General features: G+C 30.4%; 1 protein-coding gene across 1 annotated transcript; it reads right to left on the reverse strand.

The window, feature by feature from the left end:
* Positions 1 to 280: 280 nt before the first annotated feature.
* Positions 281 to 3,163, reverse strand: LOC149263424 (cysteine protease XCP2-like). Its single transcript, XM_089426267.1, has 4 exons — positions 2,604 to 3,163; positions 1,359 to 1,591; positions 990 to 1,127; positions 281 to 848 (listed from the first exon to the last, which is right to left on the reverse strand). Exons 1-4 carry the CDS (start codon positions 3,088 to 3,090, stop codon positions 606 to 608), a joined length of 1,101 nt encoding a protein of 366 aa, XP_089282393.1. The 5' UTR covers positions 3,091 to 3,163; the 3' UTR covers positions 281 to 605.
* Positions 3,164 to 15,402: the final 12,239 nt, after the last annotated feature.

Genomic DNA, 15,402 nt, shown 5'->3' on the forward strand with positions numbered 1-15,402 from the left:
GTTTGCTATGAAGTTCAAAAACCTGGGCCTTATACAGATCTTCAAGTGTACTAATTAAGCACACACAGCAGGGTAATCTGAAATATAGTGCTACTATTTCTTGCCTGTGTCCAACATGGCCAAATCAGTTTAATTGAATTAGTCAGAGATATCAACAACACAAACCCTTCAACCAATCTTCAGTTCACAGACAGACAAGATTACATTCCTTTGTTATGAACTCAAAAACCTGGGGCTTATATCGATCTTCAAGTGTACTAATTAAGCACACACAGCAGGGTAATCTGAAATATAGTGCTACTATTTCTTGCCCATGTCCAACATGGCCAAATCAGTTTAATTGAATTAATCAGGAGTATCAACAACACAAGCTCTTCAACCAATTTAAATTTATACGTTTACTACTCCAAACAGGAAAGAGGCCCTTTAATGCACTAGACACAATTTCAATATACTTTTATTCATACAAAGATACGCATATATATATATATATATATATCACACTTTAAAACAATGAAGAGGCCTGAAAGAGGGCACATATATCCTCAGCCAAACTAAACTATCGTCAACCAGACTAAACTGGTGGGAAAGCCATGAATCCTAACTCATTTAGGCTGTACTGACGATTCCGTTTTTGTGGGATAGGAGGCCATGGCGTTTATAGCACACACACCATAAGGGAGTTCAGTATTTCGTAGAACATAGAAATAGCCATCAATACCCCAGTCGGTACCCCACGAGTTCTTCACAATCCAATAACCTTTTCCATTTGTGGCTGAATATCCCACAACCAATACTGCATGGTCGATGTCATCGGGATTGCTTGAACAATCTCCATCATAAATTCCCTACAACATTCATTCAATAATATAATTGCAGGTAAGGTAAGTTAAACGTAAATAAGTAGAGGGTGAAATGTATGTTGTTACAGATTTATCTAAATCTTCAGTTAAATTGGAATGCAATCAAATAAAGTACTAACTACCCACCCCACTGTAAAGTTGAAAATCCATGGCTGAACCATCAATACCAACGCTGACAGGCCGACTGCCCACAGCGGAGAGCAATGCTGAATCTTCAGAGTCTACATCGGTGTAGCCGTCTATGGAAACAATTTTCTTTGCTTCCTGGCACCACGAGTAGATTTAAAATACAATCATAACAATGCAAAACCATATACTGAAAGTAAGGGGATAACTATGCCTGAAGGATAGAACTTAAAATGTAACAGAATTATTGATAAGAATTTCTTTCTGTCAGTTATTAAAAGCAGACCAGGGTTAGCTAAAGTGGGTTTCCACCTCTGATAGGTAGATGATGTTAGTGGTTTCAGATATTATTAAAAAGGGAAATTTTACCTTTTTAGTGTTACAGGTAGAATCTATTCCGGTGTAAGAATAATCCTTCTCTGTATCAATTCCTCCGTTTTTTATGACCCACGTAAAAGCATAGTCCATGTCTCCTCCCTCGCAGCCATAGTTAGTGGAATCACAGTCTACCAGTTCTTGTTCGGACAGGCTGACAAGCTTGCCAGTTGATATGGCGTTTACTCCCTCAATCGCTCCTGTTGTTGAGAAAGCCCAACAACTCCCTGCATTAACGGGCAGCAGACTCTATACATGATAAGCATTCTCTAAATAAATAGTCACATCATAAAGGAAAATTATAGTGCAGTTTAGGTTTATGAGGTCAGGAAATCATAATCTTTATCAATAAATTTGAAATTTGTACTTTTCAATAAAGTATTTCCATGTAGATGGACTTTTTTAAAGGATTTTTGAGTTTATTTAGATGGCAGATTTTGTGTATCCAATTGCGAATTTAACTCATTTACATATTTTTTTTGAAAATACTTTGATAAACAGAGCAAAGTCAATTTCAGAGCAAAGTTAATTGCTCGACTTTTTTCTTTCTGGAAAACAATTATAAGAAAATCATTTACCTTCTTTTGAAAATACAATGAGAAGAAAATCATTTACATTTTTTTGAAAATACTCTGATAAACAGAGCAAAGTCAATTTTAGAACAAAGTAAATTGTTTGACTTCCTTCTTGCCCATTTTTAAAAAATAATCAGAAAAAAATCACTGGTTTAACTTCCTTCAAATCCATCTTCCTATCCATCTAATTCCAAAATATTTCCAGAATCTGAGCAATGATCTCATCTAACAAATTCCTTTGTACCTTTAGATACCAGAATCTGCAATCCCCAAACTGATAAGGATAAGATTAAGGTTAAATTATATTATATAACATCAAATAGTTTGCTTCATACTGTTGAATACCAGAAGCTGTAATCCAGAAACGGATAATTATGTTCTGTAACATCATATGGTTTACGTTAAATCGTGTTCTGTAACATCATATATTTCACAGCAAAACAGGAGAAAAATAATGGCCTCATCTAAAAGATTGAGCTGAAGTAATTATTAGCTCCACCATATTGTAATGTACTTAATCTCATCTCATTTTGTTACCTCTAAACCATTAATACCTGATAATGAAAATGAAGATGTACTTAATCTCATCTCATTTTGTTACCTCTAAACCATTAATACCTGATAATGAAAATGAAGATTTGATAAGATTCAGTGTAAAACTTACCACATTGACCCTGATCCTTCACTCCTGTAACTACTCCTTTAGTCCTCCAATCGAGCGACGATGCAGTACTACGCGAAGAGCTCTGAGATCCCACTCTCTGCTTCAAAATAGACCTGAACTCTGCACCTTCCAGCTCTGTTCTCCTCTTGTCCCTCCATTGCCTTGAATTTTTACCGAAGTAGCGAGACTTGAACTCCACATTTGTAAGGTCTGCGAACTTATTTAAACCCAACCGGAAACGAGAACTGGAATTCTTATTGTGAGCGTGGATATAGTCGAGATTTGTTCTGAAAATCTGGAATCGTCTCGCTTTCTCCTCATGGCTTCCGTACAGCTTACCGTGCTTGCCGAGCCACAGATCGAATAGCCTTATCAATCCATTCTCGGAATTAATGTCTTCGACTTCATAAGGTTGCACGGCCGTTGAAGCCGAAACCAAAAAGATGATTGTGGCAGAAATTAAAAGCAAATGCACAGGATTGGCCATCTCTCGCGATTAATTGAGCATAAAGTTCCATAGATGGTGCAGTGTATTATAGTCCAACACCATTGATTTCAGTCCATTTGGATTGGATTGAGTCGTGACTGGGAGGTGAGGTAAGAATGATCGGTGAGAAACAACTCCAACTACTATTCTCTTCCACTGTGGCAAACCTACCATTCCATTTGACCTCAGCTACTGCAAGGATGTTGGTCTGCGGCTGGAATGGTTGGTGCCATCCTACGTCCATTACAGTCAGAGAGGAAAAATTGTGTTGGATATGTTCATAGAAAAACAAAATGGTAACTTTTTAGGTGATTGAGAGGGGCATTTCAGAGTCATGACCCTTTCCAGGTGCTTGAGAGGGGCATTTCAGAGTCATGACCATTTCCAGGTGATTGAGAGGGGCATTTCAGACTCATGATCCTTTCCACCTTGTTAGACTACGTGACAAAAATCTATATTTTAAATTGTCATTTACCTAAACCATTCATTTTTTTATTTTTATTTGTATAAATTATTTATTTTTATTTTTATTCTTTATTTTTAATTGTATAAATTATTTATTATATTTTTTAAATTTTATTATAGTGTATTGTTAAAGACACTCTTGTGATGTGAACTTCATGGGGACAAAATATTTAGTCAGGTTATGGATTGGTGTAGTCCAGGTTGGGGAATCCCCAGAAAATTTTGACAACTTAAATGCCCTTGGATCATAATTTCTCAAATTAAAAACTAAAAATACAATCATCTTAATACTCACACAACTTAATAAACTAATATATATATATATATATATATAAATTCTACATTATATTTTTATAAAAATGATTGATTTTTTAATTATAAAATTTTAATTATTTTAAAAACTATGGAGAGTTGACTTAGAAAAAGGTACAACTATTTTATAAAGACAACTTAAATCCAAGTTGTTAAAAAGATAACTATTAACTAAATTACTCTTTAAAATAAAAATTTAATTATAATAAATATATAATTTTTTTTTTTGTTTTAATATTTTTTATTTGCTAATTAAGTTAAGTTAAAGAAATAAAAATATATTTCTATATTGATATTTCTAATAAAATTATTACTACACTTAATGAATAATAAAAAGTTAACAAGTTTAATTATTTATAAAGACAAATTATAAAATATTTATCACATTAATATGTATAACATATAAATAGTAGTGGTAAATTAGTATTCATTTTACTGTATAAATTAAAATAATGATTTTGTAAGTATATTTAAATTTAATTAATAAGCACATAAAAATTTAATATTTACAATATAACAAGATTATTAACCTTGAATATTCATCTTATTTTACCATGGATATTATTAACTTCTAAATATTTACAAAAGATTTTTCCGTGAAAATCACATGAAACATCATTGGTCGACGCGTTTCGAACCAACCAGTGTGGTTCATCGTCAGGACAAGTTGAAGAAACAGATCCAGATTAGAACCAAACAGTGTGGTTCATCGTCAGGACAAGTTGAAGAAACCGATCCAGCTTAGCAAGTTAAATAGACAGAGCAGAGACTCCAACGGCTAAAAAGACCAACATCTACTTTTGACTAGGTACTGGGATCAAAACCCTTTTTAATAATTTAAGGGAAAAAAGTTACCCTAGGGGGACCAATCCCTTAAAATAAAATAAATAAAAATAATTATATGATAATAGTTAGTTAAAAATATTAATAAATAATTAAAATGTTATGTTAAATTAGTAATTAAAAATAATTCATGATAATAGTTAGTTAAAAATAAATAAATAATTAAAAACTATATTTAAGGGAAATATTACCCTACGGGGACCAATCCCTTAAAATAAATAATTTTATGATATTAGTTAGTAAAAAATTATTAATAAATAATTTTATGATAATAGTTAGTTAAAAATAAATAATTAAAAATTATATTTAAGGGCAAAAAAAATTACCCTAGGAGGACCAATCCCTTAAAATAAAATAAATAATGATAATAGTTAGTTAAAAATAAATAATTAAAAATAGTAAGTTAAATTAGTATTAAAAGGAATTAAAAACCGGATCATTCTTATATGAATATAAAAGAAAGAGATGGTTAAAAGTATGAATGAAAAAATTAATATAAGTCAACTTAAAAATAATAAAGTAAGTAAAAAAAATAAAAAATTAAATAATAATAATAACAATAATAAAATAAAAATAAAAAATAAATAAAAATAAATAAATAAATCAAAATCAAAATCAAATAAAATAAAATAATAATAATAAATAAATAAATAAGTTAGTTAAAAAAAAAAGGAAGACTATGTCTAGAGTGCTGGGACCCAACACCCACTAATTTTCCAGCCATCATCTTTATTGAGATTACTTGGCCTCTTTTCAATCTCAAGCGCCTCCCTAAATTTCCGATGATAGAAGTGCGAAACCTTAGCAATAACACTAGCTTCCTCAATACAAACATGATGATTGGTTTTCTCAGAATGCTCAACTAAAGGGAAGACTTAGTTCGCCTATGCTTAAGGTCTGCTGCATGCTCACTAATCCTTTGATTAATGGAGCGACCAGTTTCCCTAATGTAGGGGGTCCCACAGGAACAGGGGATCAAGTACATACCTTTCATATCTTTAGGGTCGATAGGATCATTCGCTGATTTGAGGGACATGCGAATGGTGTTCAGGGGCCTAAAGGTCACAAGGACACTATGCGTCCTGAGAATCCTACCAATCTTATCAGTAGTCCCCTGAACATACGGAAGATGGACACCTGGAACTCGCTCCGTTGGTTCTCGTTGAGACAACGAATTCTTGGAAGCTTTAGGAAAGTCCTCTGACCCATGAATCTACTATAACCATTCTCAACAAAGACATCAAGGAGATGGGATTTTTCTTTCTCAAAACTCTTCTTATCCGAGATCCTTAGGGCCCAAGTAGCAAGGGTATTGAGAACACCCATCTTTCGAGCCGGGAAATGATGGGAACTGGCATGAAGATACTGCTCAATATGCGTTTTCTTCCGAAAAACTTGGTGGCCGAGGGAACCATCACTATTCTTAGAAATAAGAATATCGAGGAACGGAAGGCAACCATCGACCTCCTGCTCCATAGTGAACTTAATGGCAGAGGATTGATTATTGAGATGATTGAAGAAGAGATCTAATTCTTATTGGTCGTGAGACCAGATAACATTGGTGTCATCCACATATCTTATCCGAGTAATTATAATAGAGACGATGGCTGGAAAATCAGTCGGTGTTGGGTCCCAACACTCTCGACCTAGTTTTCCTTTTTTTTTTAACTAACTAACTTATTTATTTATTATTATTATTATTATTATTATTATTATTATTTTTAATTATTATTATTATTATTATTATTATTTGATTTGATTTGATTTGATTTTGATTTTGATTTTGATTTATTTTTATTTTTATTATTATTATTTTTAATTAATTAATTAATTTATTATTTATTATTTATTATTTTTTTAATTTTAATTTTAATTATTATTATTATTATTATTATTTTAACTTACTTTATTATTTTTAAGTTGACTTATATTAATCTTTTCATTCATACTTTTAACCATCTCTTTCTTTTATATTCATATAAGAATGGTCCAGTTTTTAATTCCTTCTAATACTAATTTAACTTACTATTTTTAATTATTTATGTTTAACTAACTATTATCATGAATTATTTTTAATTACTAATTTAACATAAAATTTTAATTATTTATTAATAATTTTTAACTAACTATTATCATTATTTATTTTATTTTAAGGGATTGGTCCCCCTAGGGTAAATTTTTTTTCCCTTAAATATAATTTTTAATTATTTTTTTTTAACTAACTATTATCATGAATTATTTTTAATTACTAATTTAACATAACATTTCAATTATTTATTAATATTTTTTAACTAACTATTATCATAAAATTACTTATTAATAATTTTTTACTAACTATTATCATAAAATTATTTATTTTAAGGGATTGGTCCCCCTAGGATAATTTTTTCCCTTAAATATAATTTTTAATTATTTATTTATTTTTAACTAACTATTATCATGAATTATTTTTAATTACTAATTTAACATAACATTTTAATTATTTATTAATATTTTTAACTAACTATTATCATAAAATTATTTTTATTTATTTTATTTTAAGGGATTGGTCCCTCTAGGGTAACTTTTTTCCCTTAAATTATTAAAAAGGGTTTTGATCCTGGTACCTAGCCGTTGGAGGCTCTGCTCTGTCTATTTAACTTGCTAAGCTGGATCTGTTTCTTCAACTTGTCCCTGACGATGAACCACACTAGTTGGTTCGATGTGATCTTCGCCTAAAAATCTTTTGTAAACTTGATATGGATCACATAAGCCTAAACTCTACTAACTTCTAAATATGTTTTTTACAATACCATGGCTTATGGCATACTCAAAAATCACAGCTCATTTCAAAAAAATAAAATTATAAATATTTTAATTTAATTTAATGTTAGATCTTCCACTTTTGTGATCCATATTGCAATGGAAATGTCAGATTAATCACATCATTAGGTGGTTCATCCTCATGACATAGGTAAAAAAATCAATCAATCCTAAAGAATAAATAGCAAGGATGCATCAAGGTCCAAGTTAGCTTTTAAGAATTAGCCGTTAAGGAATTAGTTATTAAATTAATTAAAATAAAATTTAGTTCTAAACTGGTTGTTTGGAATTAGCCATTATTTATTTTAATTATATGTATCTATATTAATTAATTATAATATATTATAAGAATTAATTAATTACAATTAATAATATTATAAGGGCATTTTTTTAAGAAAGTATTAGAATATTTATTAGAGTAAGTTTAATATTTTTATTAATAATTTTTTTTTATATCTAGCTGAATCAACAACCACGGTGGTATTGTACGACTGCCACTATAACCTATAACAGCTAGACCTAGCCCACAAGGAATGGCCCCTCAGGGTACGACTGCCACTATAACCTATAACAGCTAGACCCAGCCCACAAGGAATGGCCCCTCAGGGTAAGACGAGACTTGAACTCGTGACCTGCACAGCGGCACGAACAACCTAGCAGACGGTTGGCTGACCACGAGACCAAACCCTTGCGGGCTAATATTTTTATTAATATTAAAATTAATTAATTAATTAAAATTTTAAATTATATTAAGAATTTAAGTATAGGAAAATTCATTGAAATAAGCATATTATTTTTATTAAAAATGAAATAAAATAAAATAATTAATTCAAATTATATAAAGAAAATAATGTAATTTAATTTATATATTTACATTTAAAATAAATAAATAAAGAAAAAAATGAAACAACAGGTTTTATTAGAGGTTGATTACATGTTTCTTAATCTCAATGGCCTCTCTAAGCTTTCTATGGTGGAAGTGATCAAGACTCAAGAATCTTCAATGCAGACATAGTGCTTGGATTTCTCTACATGTTCAGTTAGAGTTGATGAGTGGAAATGATTGTGCCTAATGTTTGTTGCATGCTCTTGGATTCTCTGGTTAATCAAGTGACCAATTTCTCCAATGCAGGGAAGCCCACATGAAGAAGGGAGCGAGTAGAACCCTTTCTTGTATTTAGGGTCTACAGGGTCCTTGACATATCTAAGAGATTTTCTAATGGTATTAAAGGGTTTGAACGAAGTAGAAACTCTATTATTTTTAATAATATGGAAAATCCTGTTAGTGGTCCCTTGGATAAACGGAAGTTGAACAGAGATGATCATCACCAGTAGTCTTAACCTTTGATTCTTTACACACTCTTTGAAAAGCCTTGAGGCCTTGAGTTCTATTATATCCATTAAGATATCTTTCATACTCTAAGTGATTCTCATCAGAAATTCTTAGAGCACGGGTTGCAAGAGTGCTAAGGACCCCAAATTTTTTATGCCCAAAAATTTAACATTTTATAACATTTTTCAAATTAAAACTTAATACTTACAATAAGCATGCAATATAATAAGATTTTTAACCATGAATATTCACTTCATACTACCATGGGTATTATTAATTTAATAAGCATTGTTACAATACCATGGCTTACAATAAGCATACAATATAATAAGATTTTTAACCATGAATATTCACCTCATACTACCATGGGTATTATTGACTTAATAAGCATTGTTACAATACCATGGCTTATCATTACCACTCGCCAAAAAACCATAACTCATTTGAAAATAAAAATAAAAAATTGCATTTTAAAAATTAAATCTAAAAGCAAAAAGCTATAGGAAAATGTTATAGTGGTGGAAATGTTTATAAATAGTTACATGTGAACTCAATTAAAAGTTAAAAGTAATTGCCTAGAAATGCCAATATGTAGAGATGTTGTAATGTCCTGTAAACATTTTGACTTGGTCAAAATAAAAATAAAATAAAATAAAAAAATTAATAATGATAATTATTAATCAAACATTTTGACTTTGGTGAAATTACCTAAAATTAAAAATAAAATAAAATAAAATATAAAAATAATTAATAATTATAATTATAATCATAATCATAATTATGATCATAATTATAGTTATAGTTAATTATAACTAATAATAAAACTAGCGTAAGTCCATCTTAACTTCGGATCTACCAAGCGTCGAGAAAGATCAAATCTTCTTTGATTTGATCCATCTCAGCGCTTGGTAGATCCGAAGTTAAGATGGATCTAGGTTGATTATACCAAAGTGAACACTGAGATATACATCCTTGTATTTTAAGTGCTAGTCATTGTGTTAGGTGTAGTGGCAAAGGATTTTCTTGTAGAATGCTAATTCATTTGATCTTGGAATTTTTTTTTCTAAAGTATTGCTTTGATTAGATGTTGTAAAACATTGATTATGGTAAGGTTTAAAGTCCATTAATGGAAGAAACATATTCTCATAAAGCATGCAAGCATGATCTCCTTTAAAACGGACTATGAAATTTCCATAAATTGGTATGCATTCATTGGAATGTCACTATGCTCTTAAAGATCAAAAGTGAAAATTGACCAAGTGTGCTAGTGATGAGCAAGTGAAGAATGAATTAATTATGGGCATATTTTCTCAATGAAGTAAGAAGCTTCAGTGCTTGATGATTGTATTCCACTCCAATCTACTAACTCACTAAGAAAATGACATACTATGAGCACTAAGCAAAAAAGTTAAAATTGGCGAAGTGTACTAGCGATGAGGAAGTAAAGGAGGAATTAAATTTGGACATCTTTTCTTAATGAAGCAAGAAGCTTCAATGCTTGATGATTGATATTCCACTCCATTCAACTTTCTTATTGAGAAAAGGGCATACTATGAGCACTAAGCAAAATGGCAAGACCAATTTCAAGCAAGGGAATGCATAATATATTCATCAAGGAAGGGGGTTGGTCATCAAGTAAAGTATAGGGATAATGATAAAATGAACATGTGTCAAAGTATCAAATCAAGGTTTTTTTTGCTCGATTATCTTTTCTTATCAAAAGAGAAATAAGCATCCACATTGATCCACTAAGTAAAAGGAGTACCCAAATGCTAAGTACGAGGAAAAGGTTAAGGCTAATCTATTGAATAAATGAAGGATATCACATGTGGAGCAAAGGGAAGGACAAGTGCAAAAGAAGAATTATGGGTTGTTGGAGTGGAGGATATCTCTTGATTGAGAGATGGAGGACAAAAGATGTATTATGAAGGAAAGAAGAAGTTAGAACATGCACCAAAACATGAAATTTCTGTAGGAAAAAACTAGTTAGAGGGGAAATCTTAATAATAAATGGATCATATAATCAAGTAATGACATTGATTTGCAAAATGCCATGGATATTCCATTGGAACAATTCGTCACACTAAATTTGATAAAATACTAAAATATTTACTATGAATGTTAGTTTATATTAGATATCATATTTCATAATTACTCGTTTTACACTTAAATGTATGAATAGTTGAAATGAAAAAAATAGAGAATAGAAAAATACACACTCACCATTCACAAATAAACCTAAGATTTACCCTATAAAACTTTTATGGTAGAAAATCCAACTAGAAATTGTAATTGCTCTACTCTCTTTTCTCTAATATGGAAATATGCTCCCCCCCTTTGTTATCTCTAACTTCCCGTTTGTTATCCTCTTCTTAATGATGACTAAGGAGATGGAACACATATGAAGGAAGATAGAATTACATCAACACTGCCCCTTGATGACAACTTTCCACATTCCCAACAACTATCTAAGTCATACAAACTTCATCTCCCTCATGGATTTGGTGAAGATATACACCGCAATGACTACTTTTTGGGACAATATTGCAAAGAATTCTAAACATTATCACAAGCAACGATCAACACTTCTTAGGAAGTCTAAACACTGTAACTAGTAACAAGGAAACATTTCTCAAGAAATTTTGAACAAATAACACCCCTGAAGAAGTATGAAAAATGTCACCATGAATGTTAATCAAACACACATTTATAAATATACATAATTATATATCCAAATAAAAATGGATCATAGGTAGAAATATGAAGTCCTCAAGAATCTACGAAATGCACTCCATGACCATTCATCACTCAAACCATAGTCTACCATGATAGTTGGCACTGGTCCACAATTATGTCTTTCACATCTTTGCTACAAATATCCACGGTTATATCTTTCACATCTTTGCTAAAAATATCTGAAAGCATAATTGTCATGTTTCCAGTAATTTTGAGTGCTTGATAAATTCCTTTGATTCTTATGAGGATGATGATATGGCATAGATGCAGTGTCAGGTTTTGATTCACTTAAAAGAGTAGAATAAACTCGTACATCATAGACATTGTCTTCTACAAATTCAATCATCACATCAATTTTCTCAATGTAGTCAGCGAAGGGTATTTCTTCCAACAACCTTGTTAGTGGTTTTCCTGTGTAAGGGTTAGAAAGAAAACTGTGGTTTTCCTGTGCAACGGTTAGAAAGAAAAATTTCCTACAGTGGTTGAGTAGATCGGCAAAAATTATGGGGTTAAACCCAAGAGCAATAATTATTAATATGTTGTAAAACTGATTTGCATAAAAAAATATTAGCATAATAGAAAATAAATAGTAAAATATTAAATCTGAAACATATCATAACCACAAAACATTAAAGACACTTCACGATGACCTCGACACGGTTCTTTTATGATTCCTTCATGTGGATGTAGTGGTTCCCTTCCCCTAAAACACGGGCTATATAAGGTAGAAAACAAAAGGAAGATGGTGAGGCTTTAGTGGAGAGCACTTAAACATTATGACGATGATAATGGTCATGGTAAAATGATGAGAGAAAAAAACTCTATTTACTAACATAGATCTATCTTAAGCACAGATCTAATATGAGCAATGAAAGATCAAATTTGGAATTTAGGCTTCTGTGATCCATATATTGATTTCTAAGAATTTTTTGAGTGATAATTACATCAAAGCTCATATGTGATAATCAAATTTCTTTACGCACAAACTTATTTTATAGTACACAAAATAATGTGTAATAATCTGTAATTCTTTATTGTTTAAATTGTAGTTTTGAATGCTATAGTGATTACATAACATATGTATAATTTGAGTCATTTTATCAGCGCACATTAAACTGGTTTTTTAGTAACATATTTTTAAATATATATATTTTCTTTTAACATTCTTTTATATATATAGTTGATATCGTGTGTTAAAATATTTTTGAAAAGTATAATGTTTAAACATCTTACTAGCATATATATATATATATATATATATATATATATATATATTTTATTTCTAATTACTTTACATGAAATTATATTAGGTCATATGTACAACTAATTAAATACCCATAGCATATTATTTTTCTTTTTTATTATAGCATACATTGTTTTTCTATTTAAAAAATATTATTATTATTATTATTATTATTTTATTTTTTTTAAGGGAAATGCATACTTACACATCACCTTCACACTGGGTTGTAGAATGAACTCAATAATAAAATGCTAGGTTAGATTTGATATGGTCAAATAATAAAATATTTGATGGACCACGTCAAAATCTAACTAATTTTGGTATTTTATTATTATTTGTAAGAAAAGGTCAAAGATATAATAAATAAGATTTATTTATCAAAATTAAGAAAACTTTACTGTGAGAGGAAAACGTCAAAGAAATAATCAATAAGATTTATTTATGAAAAGTAAGAAAAATTTCGGTAAATATCACACCATTAGAGTTTTGTCGACGCGTTTCAAACCACCAATGTGAAAAGTAAGAAAACTCTCACAATGTGATTTTTAAAGAAAGTAAATTCAAAGATTTATTTAGATAGCTAACTCAAAAAATAAATAGCCCCAAGGGTTGGCTCAGTTGGTCAAAATCAATGCCTCGCCATTGGGAGGTCACAGGGTCCAATCTCCCCGAAGCCCTTGGGGTAAGGCCTTGCTAGTGAGCCCAAAAAAAAAACTAACTCAAAAAACAATGATTTATCCAGTCAATTAATAAAAATGTGTGAAATAACAAGAAATAATTAAAAAGCAAATGAGTCTATTGAATTACTTTTCTATCAAATGGTTAAATAAGTTAGAAATACTTTACAAATAATCACTTAATAAATTTTTTCTATTAGAGTATTTAGAGGATTAAGGAATAGCCAATAAATAAAAGATTTATTGAATTATTCTTATGGAAACTTAAAGTGTGAGTGAAAAAATATTTTGAATTATTTTCATTATAATGGGTAAAAATATGAGAATGGTATAAAATTAATCAATTTATGGGTTATTCTCATGTAGGTAATTTAATTAATGGAAATAACTTAGGAAAAGTGGTTCCTTAAGCTATTTGATAAGGTGAAGTGGTTTTTAAAGTGTGAAAATCCATACCACATGACATATTTCGATCCACCTAACTAATGATGGTTAGTTGGTCACCTTTTGTGTGAGAACAAACCTAGTTTAAAATCCTCCTACAACAAATAAAATCGTACAGGATTCAATATCATTGGATGTAGGCATTAAGGCATGAGTACTAGCATTAGATCTAAGACTTGTTCTAGATGTATGTATCTCAAGGAAAATAATATTAGTAAGTCCCTACCCATTTTCTCAATTTCACCTCTAGTGTAACTCATCTTGCTCAAATGTTGGGACCCAATACATATAGTGTGCTTTTTAAAGCTAGGAGAAACATCATGACAAGTGATTAATAAACCATGCAATGAAAAAGAAACATCAATATAAATGGTCTTATAATCAATTGGAATATAATAAATATCATCAGTAGATGAGTCTCGCTACTCAACATCATTAGTCTTGTTCTTAACATTGTGTAGATGACCGACTTCCAACTTAAAGTTATATTTGTAGCCTTGTTTATTTTGAGTAGTATCATTCTTTTTAATCAACTACATCAACAAAGAGTTGCAATCTTTTTTCAAAACTTGATACTAATTTTTCAATTCTTCTTGGTTTATTTGCATCTAGGAAACAATAGACTACAACGTAATGACTTCTTAACGAAGTAGATCAACTACCTTTTTCTCCGAAGAATAGGTAGTAACATCATCAAACTTGTCATACAAAAAAAATAAGTTTTCCATACCTCAACTAAGTTATCCTGAACTATACAATGTGCATGTAGACTGTTTGAGATAGTTTTCACAATGAGTTCCTCCCATACAACTAAATATTTGGCATTGATTGGATTCTTGCTAGCACCATTGACAATGTGCAAGAGGTTATTACTACTAAGAATATCTATCAACTTTCTCTTCCATGGAAGATAGTTAGAGTCAATGAGTTTAGGAGTAGAAGTTATTTTTGATGTCATTACAATGAATAAATAAGAAACTAAACTTGAAAGAAAATAAAGACCAATAGCCAATGACTAGAAGAAAAATAAAATAAATTGAAGTTTTCATACCCGTGACTTACCGATAACTTACTTTTGTAGGAGTTCAAGGTGGCTCCCCCTCCCTAGGCAAAAGCTCCCAACCTGAAAAAATAAAAATTGTCTTTCCAAAAGCAAAATTCGAATATTGGTATCAAACTATTGAAGATAATCATATATGTATTACCACAAAATTAGTTTATAACAAACAACAATTGCAAGCCCATAACCAACATTGTTCAAGGTGACCCTAGTCATAAATAAACCCAATACCATTGAAACCACACTTTTGCTTCAGATTTCATACATGAGTTTGTAGGCTCTACCCGCACATGTTTTGTGAGCGTTGAGGGTTAGAGGTGCACTAGTGGAAATTGCATCGAGGGTTTTAGTGTGTATACAATGCATGATAATTTACAACAACCAATCTAACTGTGAC

Source organism: Pinus tabuliformis, chromosome 6 (assembly GCF_031772625.1).
Source record: "Pinus tabuliformis cultivar Carrire ecotype Pingquan chromosome 6, CPIR1, whole genome shotgun sequence".
NCBI classification, from domain to species: Eukaryota; Viridiplantae; Streptophyta; class Pinopsida; order Pinales; family Pinaceae; genus Pinus; species Pinus tabuliformis.

Excerpts from the sequence above, each read along its gene's own strand:
- LOC149263424 (XM_089426267.1), bottom strand. The coding sequence starts at position 3,090 with ATGGCCAATCCTGTGCATTTGCTTTTAATTTCTGCCACAATCATCTTT. Across the intron at positions 1,592-2,603 it reads GAAGGATCAGGGTCAATGTG|GGAGTTGTTGGGCTTTCTCA; the intron begins GTAAGTTTTACA and ends CCGTTAATGCAG. Across the intron at positions 1,128-1,358 it reads CTACCTGTAACACTAAAAAG|GAAGCAAAGAAAATTGTTTC; the intron begins GTAAAATTTCCC and ends TCGTGGTGCCAG.